The sequence below is a fragment of the Delphinapterus leucas genome, chromosome 11 (assembly GCF_059928025.1).
Source record: "Delphinapterus leucas isolate spDelLeu-1000000601 "Yukka" chromosome 11, BTC_Dleu_Yukka2, whole genome shotgun sequence".
Lineage (NCBI taxonomy): Eukaryota > Metazoa > Chordata > Mammalia > Artiodactyla > Monodontidae > Delphinapterus > Delphinapterus leucas.
Window position 1 is genome coordinate 14,887,200 of NC_143139.1, and position 19,831 is coordinate 14,907,030.

A 19,831-nucleotide genomic window follows, 5' to 3' on the forward strand; every position below is an offset into this window, starting at 1 on the left:
ATGAATGATTGAATGAATGAATGAATATAAAGCTAAGTGGGGAAATTATTACATCAGCTTCTCCTCCAGACATTTAGTGGTAGCATGGATCACACAATAACATTTAAAAACCACAGCCAGACAGAGGTAGCTTACTTATTTTCATCAAAATACTTTGCCTGCAATTAGATTCCACTGCCCCAGATCAGCTACAAAATACCTGAGTTGTGGCTTTCTGATTTGAATATACACACTTCTGAAAGGTCTGGTTAACTAAGTTCAATTAGTGAGATTTCCAGCTCTACTGAAACAGGAGGAAAGGGGGCAGGACACAACCTTTGAAAGAATGACATAGCCCAAGGACATCACATAAACTGATTAGAACCAAATGGGTCCAAGATGGCAGAGAAGTAGATTTCTACTAGACCTTGAACCTCAGCATACGCTCATTGTAACACATCAGCAAGCTAAATGACACACCCACAGGCGCCATGACAGTTCCAAGATTGACCATAAGGATCAAAAAGTGGGCGGTGGCCCAATTCCTGGAAATCCCTGCCCATTCCCGAAATAGCTGGAATACTCCTCCCACTCATTAGCCTATGAAATTACCCACCCCTATAAAAACTAACAACCCCATACCCTGGTGCCACTCTCACCTTCTGAGATGGCCCACGCTCTGTCTGTGGAGTGTGTTTCTCTCTAAATAAATCCACTTCTTACCGATCACTTGTCTCTCACTGAATTCTTTCTGCGATGAGACATCAAGAACCTGAGCTTCCTTAAGTACTGAAACCAGCTGTGTGATCTCAGTTGGAAGACACTGGGTTTTGGCCGGGTTCGAGTCCCGGTTGCATGGGTTCAAGTCCCAATCAGGGTTTTGGCCAGGTTCAAGTTCCGGCCTCGGGGGTTCAAGTCCCAGTCTGGGTTTAGGCTGAGTTCAAGTCCCAGCAAGTGGGTTCAAGACCCAATCTGAGGTGCAGTTTCACTACTATGTTTTTATTAAAATAGCTAAGCATAGCAACAGTAAAGAAGACAATTATCCTTGTAGTTCCCTGGTGGCCTAAGTTAGGACTCCAGGCTTTCACTGCTGAGGCCCAGGTTCAATCCCTGGTCAGGGAACTGAGATCCTGCAAGCCCCACGGCATGACCAAAAACAAACAAACAACTATATACATATATATATATATATATATATACACATATATACATAAAATTAACCCAAAAAATTCAAAGGCTTCCTCAATAATCCTTGACTTTTCTCAGTTACTTCTTGAACTGAACTTAGTTATATCTAGGCTGCTAGGCTCAAATTTTAAAATGTCTTCAATTCATTCAAAAATCTTTATGGACTTCCGGCCTCTGCCACCGCTGCCACGAGCTGAGGGCCGAGAGAGTTGGGCGGCGGGCGCGACGGTCCCCGCGCAGCCATGGACTGGCTCATGGGGATCGAGAAGGGCTGGCACTTTTCACCCAGTAGCGTGGTCCTCCATCTGATCTGTGCCCAGCTCTGGAGCAGTGTTGAAATTAGCTGGAAACCCCTGCTGCTCCCCTTCCTCTTGCATCTTCTGAGTTACATCATGTCTGGTGCTCCCATCATGCAGGGTTGGCTCTCCAGGATTTCCGGTCAACCGGGCTGGTGAGCCTGAGAACTGGCATTTCCAACAGGCTCCCAGGTGATGCTGGTGATGCTGGACCAGGAGCAGTGGGGAAGCAGCCATGTAACTGTGTGGAGGCCTCATGGGCATGGGAACATGTGAGCTGCACGCCCCTTGTGGAGTGTCTGCCGCCTGCACAGCACTGTCGATGCTGGGGCAGGACCGGTCTTTTTGTGGGGCCTCCACCCACAAGACACCAGGAGCACCCCTCACTGGGAAAACTTCAGACATTCTTACACATGCTTTTTCAGAGAATAGAGGAGGAAATACTACCTAACTAATTCAGTGAGGCTAAAATAAGACAAGAACCTAACAAGGACAATTGCAGAGCACTGTCCTCTGTGAACACAGATGTAAAACTCCCTAAGAAACTATTAGCAAAACGAATCCGGCAATATATAAAAAGAATAACAGGTCATAACCCAGAGAGGGTTTTTTCCCAGCAATCTAAGCTTAGCTGACCTTTGAAAATCAGTCAGTATAATTCACCACATTAACAGAATAAAGGAGGAAAAATATCTCAATTAGATGTAGAAACAGTGCATGGCAAAATATTCACGTAAACAATCAGCAAACCAGGAATAGAAGGGAATGTTCTCAAGTGGTAAAGAGCACCCGGAAAAAATCTAGAGCTCATATCAAATGTTCAGTTGAAACACTAGACTGAACATCTTGCCCTGCGATCAGGAACCAGGCAAGGATGCTCTCTCTCACTACTTCTGTTCAGCACTGTGCTGATGGTCTTAGCTGTGCCATGAGGCAAAAAAAAGAGACAGAGAGAAGAAGAAAAAGAAATAAAAGGTATAAATATTGGAAAGGAAGAGGTAGTTTGTTTGGGAAATAACAGGGTCATATATACTTATAAAATTATAGGAAACTGCAAAAAGTCCAAGAAGAAGATATAAAAATTGGAAATATTTATGCACCCACTATAGGAGCACCTCAATACATAAGGCAAATACTAACAGCCATAAAAGGGGAAGTCGATAGTAACACAATCATAGTAGGGGACTTTAACACCCTACTTTCACCAATGGACAGATCATCCAAAATGAAAATAAATAAGGAAACACGGCTTTAAATGATACATTAAACAAGATGGACTTAATTGATATTTATAGGACCTTCCATCCAAAAACAAGAGAATACACATTTTTCTCAAGTGCTCATGGAATATTCTCCAGGATAGATCATATCTTGGGTCACAAATCAAGCCTTGGTAAATTTAAGAAAATTGAAATTGTATCAAGTATCTTTTCCGAACACACCCCTATGAGACTAGATATCAATTACAGGAAAATATCTGTAAAAAATACAAACACCTGGAGGCTAAACAATACACTACTTAATAACGAAGTGATCACTGAAGAAATCAAAGAGGAAATTTAAAAAACCTAAAAACAAATGACAATGGAGACACAACAACCCAAAATCTATGGGATGCAGCAAAAGCAGTTCTAAGAGGGAAGTTTATAGCAATACAATCCTACCTTAAGAAACAGGAAACATCTCGAATAAGCAACCTAACCTTGCACCTAAAGCAGTTAGAGAAAGAAGAACAAAAAAACCCCAAAGTTAGCAGAAGGAAAGAAATCATAAAAATCAGATCAGAAATAAATGAAAAAGAAATGAAGGAAACGATAGTAAAGATCAGTAAAACTAAAAGCTGGTTCTTTGAGAAGATAAACAAAATTGATAAACCATTAGCCAGACTCATCAAGAAAAAAAGGGAGAAGACTCAAATCAATAGAATTAGAAATGAAAAAGGGGAAGTAACAACTGACACTGCAGAAATACAAAGGATCATGAGAGATTACTACAAGCAACTTTATGCCAATAAAATGGACAACCTGGAAGAAATGGTCAAATTCTTAGAAATGCACAACCTGCCAAGACTGAATCAGGAAGAAATAGAAAATATGAACAGACCAGTCACAAGCACTGAAATTGAAACTGTGATTAAAAATCTTCCAACAAACAAAAGCCCAGGACCAGATGGCTTCACAGGCGAATTCTATCAAACATTTAGAGAAGAGCTAACACCTATCCTTCTCAAACTCTTCCAAAATATAGCAGAGGGAGGAACACTCCCAAACTCATTCTGTGAGGCCACCAACACCCTGTTACCAAAACCAGACAATGATGTCACAAAGAAAACTACAGGCCAATATCACTGATGAACATAGATGCAAAAATCCTCAACAAAATACTAGCAACCAGAATCCAACAGCACATTAAAAGTATCATTCACCATGATCAGGTGGGGTTTATTCCAGGAATGCAAGGATTCTTCAATATATGCAAATCAATCAATGTGATACACCATATTAATAATTGAAGGAGAAAAACCATATGGTCATCTCAATAGATGCAGGGAAAGCTTTCGACAAAATTCAACTACCATTTATGATAAAAGCCCTGCAGAAAGTAGACATAGAGGGAACTTACCTCAACATAATAAAGGTCATATATGACAAACCCACAGCCAACATCATCCTCAATGGTGAAAAACTGAAAGCATTTCCACTAAGATCAGGAACAAGACAAGGTTGCCCACTCTCACCACTCTTATTCAACATAGTTTTGGAAGTTTTAGCCACAGCAATCAGAGAAAAAAAGGAAATAAAAGGAATCCAAGTTGGAAAAGAAGAAGTAAAGGTGTCACTGTTTGCAGACCACATGATACTATACATAGAGAATCCTAAAGATGCTACCAGAAAACTACTAGAGCTAATCAATGAATTTGGTAAAGTAGCAGGATACAAAATTAATGCACAGAAATCTCTGGCATTCCTATACACTAATGATGAAAAATGTGAAAGTGAAATCAAGAAAACACTCCCATTTATCATTGCAACAAAAAGAATAAAATATCTAGGAATAAACCTACCTAAGGAGACAAAAGACCTGTATGCAGAAAATTATAAGACACTGATGAAAGAAATTAAAGATGATACAAATAGATGGAGAGATATACCATGTTCTTGGATTGAAAGAATCAACATTGTGAAAATGACTCTACCACCCAAAGCAATCTACAGAGTCAATGCAATCCCTATCAAACTACCACTGGCATTTTTCACAGAACTAGAACAAAAAATTTCACAATTTGTATGGAAACACAAAAGACCCCGAATAGCCAAAACAATCTTGAGAACGAAAAACGGAGCTGGAGGAATCAGGCTCCCTGACTTCAGACTATACTACAGAGCTACAGTAATCAAGGCAGTATGGTACTGGCACAAAAACAGAAATATATTTCAATGGAAGAGGATAGAAAGCCCAGAGATAAACCCAAGCACATATGGTCACCTTATCTTTGATAAAGGAGGCAGGAATATACAGTGGAGAAAGGACAGCCTCTTCAATAAGTGGTGTTGGGAAAACTGGACAGGTACATGTAAAAGTATGAGATTAGAACACTCCCTAACACCATACACAAAAATAAGCTCAAAATGGATTAAAAACCTAAATGTAAGGCCAGAAACTATCAAACTCTTAGAGGAAAACATAGGCAGAACACTCTATGACATAAATCACAGGAAGATCCTTTTTCACCCACCTCCTAGAGAAATGGAAATAAAAACAAAAATAAACCTAATGAAACTCAAAGCTTTTGCACAGCAAAAGAAACCATAAACAAGACCAAAAGACAACCCTCAGAATGGGAGAAAATATTTGCAAATGAAGCAACTGACAAAGGATTAATCTCCAAAATTTACAAGCAGCTCATGCAGCTCAATAACAAAAAAAACAAACAACCCAATCCAAAACTGGGCAGAAGACCTAAATAGACATTTCTCCAAAGAAGATATACAGAGTGCGAACAAACACATGAAAGAATGCTCAACATCATTAATCATTAGAGAAATGCAAATCAAAACTACAATGAGATATCATCTCACACTGGTCAGAATGGCCATCATCAAAAAATCTAGAAACAATAAATGCTGGAGAGGGTGTGGAACACTCTTGCACTGCTGGTGGGAATGTTAATTGGTACAGCCACTATGGAGAACAGTATGGAGGTTCCTTAAAAAACTATAAACAGAACTACCGTATGACCCAGCCATCCCACTGCTGGGTATATACCCTGAGAAAACCATAATTCAAAAAGAGTCAGGTACCAAAAGTTCATTGCAGCTCTATTTACAATAGCCAGAAGATGGAAACAACCTAAGTGTCCATCATCGCATGAATGGATAAAGAAGATGTGGCACATATATACAATGGAATTTTACTCAGCCACAAAAAGAAACGAAATTGAGTTATTTGTAGTGAGGTGGATGGACCTAGAGTCTGTCATACAGAGTGAAGTAGAAAAAAGGTCATGAAGAACCTAGGGGCAAGACGGGAATAAAGACGCAGACCTACTAGAGAATGGACTTGAGGATATGGGGCAGGGGAAGGGTAAGCTGTGACAAAATGAGAGAGTGGCATGGACATATATACACTACCAAACCTAAAATAGATAGCTAGTGGGAAGCAGCCGCACAGCACAGGGAGATCAACTCGGTGCTTTGTGACCACCTAGAGGGGTGGGATAGGGAGGGTGGGAGGGAGGGAGACGCAAGAGGGAAGTGATATGGGGATATATGTATATGTATAACTGATTCACTTTGTTATAAAGCAAAAACTAACACACCATTGTAAAGCAATTATACTCCAATAAAGATGTAAAAAAAAAAAATCTTTGTTTTTAACAACGTTTTACTCAAAACTGTATTCGCATTCCAAATGCTTCTGGATCAGGGGTCCCCACCCCCAGGCTACAGACCGGTACCAGTCCATGACCTGTTAGGAACCGGGCTACACAGCAGGAGGTGAGCGACGGGGGAGCGAGCAAAGCTTCATCTGTATTTTGCTCTCATTACCGCCTGAGCTTTGCCTCCTGTCAGATCAGAGATGGCATTAGTTTCTCATAGAAGGGCAAACCCTACTGTGAACTGTGCATGCGAGGGATCTAGGTTGCGTGCTTGTTATGAGAATTAATGCCTGATGATCTGAGGTGGAGCTGAGGCAGCGATGCTAGTGCTGGGAGTGGCTGCAAATACAGATTATCATTAGCAGACAGGTTTGCCTGCACAGAGACCATAAACAATCAATTGCTTGCAGCCTCATATCAAAACCCTATCAGTGAGTGGCAAGTGAAAGCAAACTCAGGGCTCCCACTGATTCTGCATTATGGTGAGTTGTACAATTATTTCATTATATATTACAATGTAGTAATAATAGAAATAAAGTGCACAGTAAATGTAATGCCCTTGAATCATCCCAAAACCATCCCCTCCCACCACCACCACACACCCCCACCCCGGTCCGTGGAAAAATTCTCTTCCATGAAACTGGTCCCTGGTGCCAAAAAGGTTGGGGACTGCTGTTCTAGATGACCTTTGGCCAAATCAGTATTGAAACTCTGTCTCATCCTTGCTCTTATTCAGTGAGGGAGACCTCATCACAGAGCGGGTGAGCAGCCTTCTCTCTGCTCTCTCTATTAGAAGCACTAACACTTCATCTCAGGTCTCTTTGTGTTTCAAATAACATGAGAAAAAACTGACAAATATAGGGAAAACAGGATCTTCTGGTCCTTCTTTCTGGTCCTTTGTTTTTCTGTTTTTCCAGAAATGAAATATAGTTACCTCTTTTTTCCCTTACTAAGCATATCACAGTAAGTTGGTAACATCTGTTTTTTCAGATTACCTTCTGAAAGAACCTGTCATTACATATCTTAGCTTTTCTTTTTTTTTTTGAACTATAACTGACTTACAGCATCATAATTAGTTTCAGCTGTAGAACATAGTGATTCAATATTTTATACATTACAAAATGGTCACCATGATAAGTCTAGTTACCATCTGTCACCATACAGAATTATTACAATATTATTGACTGTATTCTCTATGCTATACATTACACCCCTGTGAGTTATTTATTTTATAATAGGAAGTTTGTAACTCTTAATTTCCCTCACCTATTTCACTAATCCCCCCACCTCCCTCCCCTCTGGCAACCACCGCTTTGTTCTCTGATTCTGAGTCTGTTTCTGTTTTGTTATGTTTGTTTGTTTTGTTTTTTAAATGCTACATGTGAGTGAAACCATGTGGTATATATGTCTCTCTCTGCCTGATACATTTCATTTAGTGTAATATCCTCTAGGTCCATCCATGTTGTTGCAAATGGAAAGATTTCATTATTTTTTATGGTTGAATAATATTCCATTATATATACACCATGTCTTCTTTATCCATTCATCTATCGATAGACACTTAGGTTGCTTCCATATCTGGGCTATTGTAAATAATGCTCCCCAATTTGTTGAGCGTTTGTACAATCTACCTTGAACTCTTTATGGGATAGATTGCTTATCTCCACTTCCAAAGTTCTTCTGGGGTTTTGTTCCTTCTTTGGAACATATTTCTTTGTCTCCTCATTTTGCCTAATTCTCTGTTTATTTCTAAGTATTAGGCAAGTCAGTTATGTTTCCTGACCTTGGAGAAATGGCCTTATGTAGGAGATGTCCTATGGGGCCCAACAGCACACTACCCTCTGGTCGGCAGAGCTGTATGCTCTAGGGGTGCCCTTTATGTGGGCTGAGTGGGCCCTTCTGTTGTGATGAGGCAGACTACTGTGGGTACACAGGTAGTCAGGGCTGGCCCCCATCTGGTTGGCTGTCCAGCTCTGGCTCAAGAGGAGGCTGCCAACCCACTGGTGGGCAGGACAGGGTCCCAGTGGTGGCTGGCTGTGGGGCCCAAAAGGGGGATCCCGGGACTGATGTTGGCCCACTATATCTTAGCTTTTGCCTGAAACTTTTTACCTAAAGGGTCAGCATGCCATCTAAGGGAAAAAGAAAGGTTTAAAAAAAAAAAAAAAAGCACCATGAGGTTAAATAAATGATCTATCATTTAAAAATTTAGCAATAGATATACTTTCTGTAAAATCACCTTAATTATTAATTTGGCCTTAAATTAATTTTAATGAATAATATTCACATCAAATATAACTTGGAATTAACTATTTAAGCCAATATAGGTCAACTTTGTAAAATAACTTACCCTTCCTTCTCTGTTGCAGTTCAGCTACATTATTCAAAGTCTACAGTTAGCAAGTTTCTCCAGCTGTCCTACAATGAAGGAGGTTCATGCATTAGAATATAACAAAAAATTTCAAATGGAAATAAGTTGTTGTCACTGCCTAATATAACCCTTCAAACCATTTCTCTTCCTGCTTATGGTTGGTGTTGTTTTTTGGTTTATAGGGACAGAGCCCCTTTTATTTTTACTTCAGAGATGGAGTACTTTATTACAGAGGGTGGGAAAAACCCACAGCATTTCCAAGATTTTGTGGAGCTTTGCTGTCGAGCTTATAATATTGTCAGAAGACACAGCTGCCTGCTCTTAAACCTGCTGGAAATGGTAAGTCCCTTGGGGAAATAACAGAAATAATAAGCTTCCTTTATGGCTCTCTTTCAGTAGTCTATCTTTCCTAATGGCTTGGAGTTCCCCAAAGAGCTATTCAAAACAGAATGGAATGAACAAACTAAAAGTACCATGGTACAGCTTATAAATACATTTCTTAATAATTCATAACATTTGTTCACAGTTATTGTCTCAAACCTTTCTCTTCACAATAATATTGATGTATTCAGGGGTTATCTCAGTATACTTTGATTAAAGGTCAAGGACAGTAATTTAGAATATTATACCAATTGTACTGTGCTTTAGAATTTTTTCAAAAATATTTTTAAAATACTATCTCATTTTCACATTATGGCAACCCAATGATGTAGAACAAGCAAGGATTTTTCCTGGTTTCCCTCCCAATCTCTGCCTTTGATCACTTGCTTATTTTCCAGATTAAGAAACTGAGAGCCAAAAATGTAAGGTGACTTCCTAGCAACTTGACTCGAGGGTAGTACATTTACTACATTGAGTCTACTGAGTCATGGTCCTGGGTACTCTCTGTTGACCAACAAGGGAATTTTTTTTTTTTAACATCTTTATTGGAGTATAATTGCTTTACAATGGTGTGTTAGTTTCTGCTTTATAACAAAGTGAATCAGTTATACATATACATATGTTCCCATATCTCTTCCCTCTTGCGTCTCCCTCCCTCCCACCCTCCTTATCCCACCCCTCTAGATGGTCACAAAGCACTGAGCTGATCTCCCTGTGCTATGCGGCTGCTTCCCACTAGCTATCTATTTTACGTTTGGTAGTGTATATATGTCCGTGCCACTTTGTCACAGCTTACCCTTCCCCCTCCCCATATCCCCAAATCCATTCTCTAGTAGGTCTGTGTCTTTATTCCTGTCTTGCCCCTAGGTTCTTCATGACCTTTTTTCTTTTTTCTTAGATTCCATATATATGTGTTAGCATATGGTATTTGTTTTTCTCTTTCTGACATACTTCACTCTGTATGACAGACTCTAGGTCCATCCACCTCACTACAAATAACTCAATTTCGTTTCTTTTTATGGCTGAGTAATATTCCATTGTATATATGTGCTACATCTTCTTTATCCATTCATCTGTTGATGGACACTTAGGTTGCTTCCATGTCCTGGCTATTGTAAATAGAGCTGCAATGAACATTTTGGTACATGACTCTTTTTTTTTTTTTTTTTTGCGGTACGTGGGCCTCTCACTGCTGTGGCCTCTCCCGTTGCGGAGCACAGGCTCCGGCCACGCAGGCTCAGCGGCCATGGCTCACGGGCTCAGCCGCTCCGCGGCATGTGGGATCTTCCCGAACCGGGACACGAATCCGTGTCCCCTGCATCGGCAGGTGGACTCTCAACCACTGCGCCACCAGGGAAGCCCCATGACTCTTTGTGAGTTCTGGTTTTCTAAGGGTATATGCCCAGTAGTGGGATTGCTGGGTCGTATGGTAGGTCTATTTTTAGTTTTTTAAGGAACCTCCATACTGTTCTCCATAGTGGCTGTACCAATTAACATTCCCACCAGCAGTGCAAGAGTGTTCCACACCCTCTCCAGCATTTATTGTTTCTAGATTTTTTGATGATGGCCATTCTGACCAGTGTGAGATGATATCTCATTGCAGTTTTGATTTGCATTTCTCTAATGATTAATGATGTTGAGCATTCTTTCATGTGTTTGTTGGCAATCTGTATACCTTCTTTGGAGAAGTGTCTATTTAGGTCTTCTGCCCATTTTTGGATTGGGTTGTTTGTTTTTTTGATATTGAGCTGCTTGTAAATTTTGGAGATTAATCCTTTGTCAGTTGCTTCATTTGCAAATATTTTCTCCCATTCTGAGGGTTGTCTTTTGGTCTTGTTTATGGTTTCCTTTGCTGTGCAAAAGCTTTGAAGTTTCATTAGGTCCCATTTGTTTATTTTTGTTTTTATTTCCATTTCTGTAGGAGGTGGGTCAAGAAGGATCTTGCTGTGATTTATGTCATAGAGTGTTCTGCCTATGTTTTCCTCTAAGAGTTTGATAGTGTCTGGCCTTACATTTAGGTCTTTAATCCATTTTGAGTTTATTTTTGTGTATGGTGTTAGGGAGTGTTCTAATTTCATACTTTTACATGTACCTGTCCAGTTTTCCCAACACCACTTATTGAATAGGCTGTCTTTTCTCCATTGTATATTCTTGCCTCCTTTATTAAAGATAAGGTGACCATACAACAGGGGACTTTTTAATGTTTCCTTCCACTGTCCAGTGGACAGACCAGATAGTCAGGGTGAGAGGAGAAGGATCTAATAGACATATCTACTGGGAGAAAATTGTGGTGGTTCCTTTGGACACATACATACACTAGTAATTGCAACAAATTGTAGGAGAGAAATACATCTTTTTTAAATCAGCATGGTGTTTGGAGTCAATACAGTCATCAAAAATAACTGGTTTAGAGCCTTCAGATGACAATTCTACTAGATGCTGTTAAGGGCACAGACTTGGTGCAGGGCCTTCCTGGGTTTGAATTCTAGCTTGGCATTATACTAGCTACATTCCTCAGGTATGTTACTTAACTCCAGTAGGACTCATGTTTCCTCATCTATTGACTGAAGGTAATAGCATCTGCCTTGTAGGACTGATAAATGACCTAATAGTGAATACTTTGCATGAGCATTATGCTAAGTGCTTTGTGTGTATTAACTGATTTACATTTCATAATAACCCTATTAGATAATTAATATAAACACTTAGCACAGTACCTGTCACATAGTAGAATCCAATTAATTTATTATACTCGATCCTTGTTAACCTATAAGAGCACTGTCCATACAGTATCCCCGAATCACTTGGTTATTTAAATTTAAGTTAATTAACATTGAATGAAATTTAAAATTCAGCTTCTAAGTCTCACTAGCCACATTTCAAGTGCCCAATAGCCACATCTGGCTCATGGTACCATATTGGACAGCACAGATATAAAACATTTCCATCATAGCAGAAAAGTTTTATTGGGTAGTGCTAAATAAATGTTGACCTTGTTGCAGTAAAGATTTGATTTTGATCCTTGTTTCAGTTTTCAAACAACATACGCACCTTACTTCTTTCCTCTCTGTCTTGAAAAATGTGGATTTCTAAATATACTATATACATGTAGTCCTTCATTTAGAAAGACACTTTGGTCACTTCACATGTAAACTGGATATATAAGGTCCTGCCCATCTCCAGAGTCTTCAAGTTGACTTTCCAGTAACCGCCAATGATTCATATTGGTAGAATTTCATTCTATCTCCCAATTCTATTAGGTCATATTGCAATTATGAGATGGTTTATAGTTCATAATCTGCATTCATAACAAGGGTAAAAGCCTACAAAGACTGAGTCCATGACCTGGACTCCATTTCATAATAAATATCCAAGTAGTTATCAACTCTAATATCCTTTTGGGCTGTAGCAGGGTCTAACTCATGAATCCATGAGCTCTTGAGTACTTAATATGTGCCAGAAGCTGTGGAGGATACATTAACATATGAGACCCAGTCGGTCTTAAAATTTTTAATTTAATAAGACAGGTGAAATTCATGTACACAGGCAGATGAGGTATCCAGCATTTCTAAATGTCTAAAATGCTATAAATAACTGCATACTAGGAGTAAGTACCATATTCTAACAACTTCAACCAGTGACAGACGTTTCAAAAATAAACTCGAAGCAGAAAAGCACAAATATCGTTTCATACTCTTTCTCAGGTGACAGTAAAATTATGCTGAATGACAAGTAAGCATGTTAAAATAATGTAAAAGGACAGCTTTTTGAAAAAAATAATGATTCTAAAAGCTATTGGTGGGCTTTTATCTTTTTTTTAATAAATGTTTCTACCTACCTACCTAAAAAGAAAACTTCTAGCATGTGAGTCATAATGTATTAAATAGTCATTAAAGAGTTTGTATGACGTTATTTCATTTAAAAGAAGTAGATATATGGTAGTTTAATCAAGTATTTAAATAATTTCTTTTAAAGTAATATTAAAATCAGATGTTGAAGGTTTCTGGTATATAGTGTTTGCAAAAAATTTCCCTATGTTTTAATTATTCAAGCATGACTTTTAGGCTAATGAAGAAATTTTGGCAGTGAAGGGTACTAATTCAGATTAATCTTATAATCTTAGATTTAAGCTTTTACAGAAGTTGAAACAGAGATAAGCAGCAATGTGGACCAATTAGACCAGTGAATAAATATATGTAAAACAGCAGTGTGTTATTATCTCTCTTTCTGGTTATTTACCTCTTGATTCTCTTCTCTTCACATTTTTTTCCTATGGGATTCTGTAGATAACCAAAGCATCAGTAAAGGTTTCAAGACCACACCTTCTCTGGTAGAGCTTCTTATAAAATAAAAACCAAATTTAAATTTACAAAAGATTATTTTCTACCTATGTGGGAAATCTATATTTCCCTCAATTCTCTCTCAAACTAACTCTTTTTGTGTTAACTTACTTAAAAAGAAGTTAATCTACTGTGCCATAACCTAGTTACAACTTGAGAAATACTTGATATGGGTCATAAATTCTACCTTCCATGAATGGTCACTAACAAAGGATTATGAGCCACAAGTGTTTGGTGAGTCTGCTATGGAGTTAATTGTTCAGCTTTGGTTGAGAGCAGCATGTTTCCACATATTCACAGTCCTTTTTGTTTACTCCTGGGAAAAGCTGGGGAAAATAATCCATGAAATTCCCATCTTGCTTAAAACCAGAACATCTGTAGAGAACAAAGAATGTTGCTAGCTGAATTCACTAACATAAAAGCCTGTATTTCATCAGCTTTTCTCTTATTGAAAAATCAATAGAAATTATTATGGAAGGCTCCCAAAGAACATAGGGACCATTCACCCAGTTTAAAATGTTTATCACACCCATTTTTATATCAGATATTTCCCAGCAGAAATCTTTCTAACTTCTCTACGTGGTGGCAAAGAGTGTCTGCTTCCCTAAGCATAACTATCAAAATAGATTTGGACTTAGTAGGGGAAAAGCAGAAGTAGAAAAAAAAATTAATGTTCCTATCCTTTAAAAAAGAACGTATCTGTTTATTATCTGTACTAGCCACGCTTTCCCTTTCTTACTGCCCCAATTAAAGTTATAACCCATGTAATCTAAGCCAGGGAGGCACTTGAACCACATCTCTGTGGGTCAGTGAACAGACCTGACTAAGTGGACCAGGTATGAGGCCATCCATACTCTGATGTGCAGAGTCACATCACTCAAAGCCTCCTCTCTAAGGAATGAAACACATCAACAAGGGCAAAGTTAGCACTTGTTACCTTTAATCAGCCACATGAAAGGGAGAGAACTTGGGTTTGAAGCCATCTGCACTTGGCACCTGGTGTGTAGTGTGTGTGTGTGTGTGTGTAGGAAGGGATAAGTATAGGGTCTACTTCCCAAGGAAATGTTTGACAGAGCCCTAAATGAGCAGGTGTGAATTCAGAATATCCAGAGAAACTAGAAAGCAATTCATATCTAGGGAAGAAGCTTGTTCATAGTAAATGGACTGTCATAGTGTGATAACGGGGGAAACTGCCACAATAAATACACACATGTCTCTAGAACTCTAAGTACAGAACTGATAAGATAAAACCTAATCTAGACTCTAGTTGCTGTTGGCAATGTATCTCCCTATGGTTGATTTTAAGTTTATTAGTTGGGGTTGAACTTGCTATCTATAGGTTTTAAATGCCTGACATATATTTTCATTCATTCACTCATGCATTCATTATTTCACAGACATTCATTAAGTTCTAACTACTTACAAAGCACCACATTAACAATTTAGACAATTCAACATGGAATAAAAACCTAATTTATGTTCTCAAAGAACTTAAAATCTAATGTGACAAACATACACATGACAAAACGTAGTTAAAGCTAGGCAGAAATAAATACTATGAAAGACATGTAACCAAAATAGGATTACTGTACAAAGGAAGCAAGTTATAAAATCTTATCAAGAGGATCTGTGGTGCTTTCAAGGAGGAAGATGTATTTGAGATGAGCCTTCAAAAAGAATTTCAATAGACAAGGAAGGAGAGGAAAGGGATCCTGGCTGAAAGAAAAGCATAAGTGTCTGTGGAGGCTTAAAGAGGGTGGGCATGACATGTGTGGGAAATGGGGGGAATCAAGTGCACCCAGGCTATGGCACAGATGGAGACCTATGTAGACGGTGAGGTTGAAGTGATAGATCGCAGGTAGATTAAGAAAGGTATTTAGAACAGAATGAACATTTTGGACTTTTATATATAGTCACCTGAGAACCTAGAAGTTTCTTTGTTTTTGATGAAGGGAGTACCATCATCTAGCTTGGATTTTAGACAGATAACTCAGAAATTATGTAATTAGAGAGGTAGCAGTTGAATAACTAGAAAAGGGCTATTCAAGTTATCTAAGCAAATGAAGATGAGAAGCTGAACTAGGACAATAATTGCAGTGGAAAAGGGAATGAATACATGAGACTGTTGAGAGGGTTTTTATAGAATTAAGTGATTGACATTGGGAATCAAGAAAAAGAGAATCAAAGAAGATATGAATTTCTTGTTATTTGGACAATGATGGCAGTGAAATATGAAACAGGAAAAAGGAGGAAGAGTTTATGGGAGAAGAAAATTTGCTCAAATTTAGATATCATGAATCTGATATCATCCATTGGAAAGACATCCATGAGGAAAGACAGCTGACAACTTCCCAGGACTACCTAATCCATTCCCATGCTTTCAATTACTATCTGCGTGCTAATGACTCCCAAATCTATATTCATGCTTTAGACCCCACCCAGCCCTCCAAATATATCCAATCACCCAGTTTTCTCAATTCTACTTCCTACGTATATTTAAAATCTAATAACTTTTCATCATTCCTAAACAGTCTACTAGTCCAGCCTCTTATTTGACTGCACTTTCATCTGTTTTTCACATATAACCATGATGATCTTTCTCGAACAAAATTCATTCTTTTAATGCTCATTTTAAAACACTAAAAGAACTTTCCTTGCCATTGGGACAAAGTACAAAACCTTTCCGATTGCTAAAACATCCTGCACTACTTGTCTTTTTGGCCCCATCTCTTGTCGCTCACCCACAGGATACCCAATGTTCCAGAAAGCTATCCTGGATCTCTTCTGCAAACAAATGGAAGGTATCTTGCTCTCCTCTGTCCACCTATATATGCTATCCCCTCAGTCTGGGTGGGAAGAGTAGGAAAGGAAAACAGTTTCAAACCCATTTTCCTCACTTGAACTTCATTAAGTCAATCACAACTTCACCCATCCTCCATTGCTGTATTCTCAGTTTATTATTTTTACAATCAACAGCATTGTTCTTAACTTCCCACTGCTGTAAAAGTGCCTCTGTTCCCAGAGTAGGAAATAATTTATTTTAGTCATGAGATACACTGATGATATTCTTCTTTTTTTTCTCAGAGTTCAAATTTATATCAGAAAGATCTATTTTTTTCCTAAGATGTTTGCCTATCACTAAAGAGATGTTATCCCTTCAATCTACACTGTAATTTAAGCGAAGTATTTTTCCAAAGTTTGGCAGAAAAAATACCTGAGCCTTTGTACAATTTAATCTTTAATTGTTTCATTGTTTTAATAACTTTTAGTAAATTCAGTCACCGCTTAACTAGGGAAAATTGTGTTCTTGTAGTATGAGTCATAGAGTCATGAAAGAACATAAGAATAAAAAGCAAAGGAATGGCGCCTAAGATTAAGAACCAGAAAGATGAGTTTTATTCTCTGTCTTTACACACCATTTGATCTGGACACTTCACTTACAGGTTTTAGGGCATTAAGTTTTTCTTCTTGAAAATAGGTATTGTGATATAATTTTTGTGTTATAATGTATATGTATAGAGCTCTTTCTTAGTCATTAGCATTTGATTCTCCCAGAACATGTTGGATATATTTTTTTGGATATTTTTATATCCACTTTAAAAATGTGAAAATAGAGGTCCAAACAGGTTAAGAGACTTTTTCAAGATCATTTAGATTTTAAATGATGGGTCCAGAAATTCTGACATTAGAGCTCTTATTATTTCTATTTTCCCATGCTGAATATGTCTCTTCAATAAGAAGACAAGATGGAGATTTAATTTACATTTATTCTGAGGTTTTTTGTTTCTGTTTTATTTATCTTGTTTTGTTTGTGTTTGCTTGTGTTGCTAAGATGCTACATGCAGGATTGCCTGAGCTAAGTGGAATCCAAGACCTGAAATATGTGTATAATAACCTTCGTCCACAAGACACAGACCTGGAAGCGACAAGTCATTTTACCAAGTAAGATTAGCAGTGAATGTGTGAGTATGCATGAATACAGACACATGTTTCACATTTGAGATGATTTTAGGGTGAACAGTCATTGGTATGAAGCTGTCATTTCTACAACAAGTTTGTGTCTTTTTCCCAAGGGATAGAAAAGGAGCAATGTGAATGTCTAGCAGAAGGCCTGAGTCAGTGTTTCTGTAGCAAGCTATTGTTTGCTAAGCAGCCTCTTCATATAATACATTACTCAATAAGAGGTCATTGAAAAGAGCAAGAGCTGACATAAATAAATTGGTTGTTCTACTTGAACTATGTCCAGAAAAACAATTTGGAAAAAAGAGATTTATGATGAGATATGGACTCACTAATTTCACTTTTGTTTCTGAAATTCTCACTAATTTCATCTCTATGATGATAGAAATATTGGAATATTTGGTGACTATCTTCTATTTTTAATACAGTTTTTATTAAGCAAGTCTGGGGCAACACTAGCGTACATCAAGTTCAGAGTCTGGGCACAGCACAGTGATGGTCGGTTAGACTCAAAATTATTGTCAGAAGGGTGGTGCATTTTATAATATAAGATTCTTTTGAACTTCAGTTTTTGAATGGATAACATAATTGCTAGCAAATTTTAGGTGCTCAATAAATGTTAGCTGTAATTATTATCCTAGTAAATATTTTAAGTAGAGAAATACAGTGCTCTTTCCTATAATTTATTGATATTGAAACTTATTTGAGTCTAATTTTTAATTTTTCTAATATTTTCAACTGGAAATTTGGAAACACAAATTATATTTTTTAATAGATATATGCTCTGTCCTTTTGAAGAAAACAGTACTTATAGTTCCCACACAGGTATTACTTTTCTCTCCTTTTTCCAGAATGTATAGTGCAGAATCTCTCTCCATTCCAGGGGTGTCAGGGGAGTTCATGGGGATGCATGTCCTAAACACTTGGAGAATTTCACTTTTGCAAGGAATCTCTGTTTCATGAACTTGAATGTATAGGCTGCTCTTGTGGTTGAGTAGAAGCAATATGACAGAATCACAGAATATTAGAGCTGGAAGAGCCCTTATAGTAAATTTATTCTGACAGTAAATATGCAAACTAGAAAACCAAGATCCAAAGAAGTAAGAGGCTTGCCCACGATTAAAAGAAGTAGTAAGAAATAGAGCTAGGACTAGGGCCCAAAGCTAAGACTTTGATCCCATGCTGTAGGGTTTTTTCAACATTTACCATTGGAAAGTATATATGATTAAGGAAATCCAGGCAGAGCCCCTGCCAAAAATATTCCTTCCTGCTATCTGGTTTGCTTCTGAAATTCTACCATTAGAAATTCTTTTGGTGAGTCTGGTAGGTTTTTTGAGTCTTGAAAATGCCCTTTACTAGTAAAGTTACCTCTGAAAGAAGCTTTTGTTTATATCCACTTAGAAAACTACAAATATTAGTTGACAACTGTCTGTGGCCAAAGACACTCGCTTGAAGGCTGGCAGAGGTGTTTCAGATCCTTAGTTTCAAGGATGAGGGACTCTCAAGTTGCCTCAACTAATGGGGACAAGGGACTTGCATGAGAAATCCCAAGGAAGGGCTGACAGCCTACCTCAGGAAAAGCAGAAGGACATCTCTCACAGAGCCTGGAAGGTCCTTCGGAGTTCAAGAGAGCTCTGGGGATCTCATGAGTAGGAACCAGCCTTTCAGTCTAGCTGCCACCCCTTGTCCAGTTAACTATACCCGAGGTGGGTGGGTTAACATGGTACCAGAAATAGTCCCCTCAGGCTATCCCATCAGGGTCTGACCAGGGTGCCTTTTTTAAAGTGGGCGGCAGTAAGGCAGGCACAATTATTGACATGTCATTGAGACAGGGTGGGGAGATAGGGGAGGAGCATAGAGAGGGCCAGGAAAGATGGAGGTTGAAAACATGATTGGGCTGCAACCTGTGTTTGATATGTCATTGCTTGGACAAAGCAGTTATAGTGCTGCAGTTCACAAATTATCCCTCCTATAATTTAAAACAAAGGAAAAAACTATATATTGGATGAAAAAAGCTCTTTCAGGCCACGGCCACAGGAAAAAGGTAAATAGGCTTTATTTGTCTGCCAGAGTCCCATTCCTCCACATCCTCCAACTTCATTTGACACACTCAGATCTGTAAGGGGCAGAATCTTAGAGATGGGTGAGCTTGCCTCTGTCGACTCATGCTTCCCTTCCTGTTCAAGAGGATGTGAACTAATACAGGAAGTAGATCTGAAGCCAGTAACTTCCTAGCAGTGAGTTAGACCTCATTATTCTGCCTGCATATCTCTGCCAGGCTAATTTTCTTACTTTCAGATGTTATGTAGTATGTTCTGTTAATTAAACTTCTTTCTACAACTTTATGGTAAATAACTTGTTCTCCATGGCAGACTTAAAAGGCATCTAGTCATCTAAACTAGGGCACGTCATTTCTCTTCAATAATTGTCTTTGACTTGC

General features: G+C 38.4%; 1 protein-coding gene across 6 annotated transcripts in view; it reads left to right on the top strand.

The window, feature by feature from the left end:
• Positions 1-19,831, top strand: part of PIK3C2G (phosphatidylinositol-4-phosphate 3-kinase catalytic subunit type 2 gamma) — a 385,825-nt gene that overhangs the window by 244,376 nt on the left and 121,618 nt on the right. For all 6 annotated transcript variants that reach the window (XM_089920361.1, XM_089920358.1, XM_089920360.1 and 3 more), the window contains 2 exons: positions 8,893-9,049; positions 17,264-17,373. In XM_089920361.1, the coding sequence (XP_089776487.1) occupies positions 8,893-9,049; positions 17,264-17,373 (267 nt within the window). The remainder of the gene's footprint in view (positions 1-8,892; positions 9,050-17,263; positions 17,374-19,831) is intronic.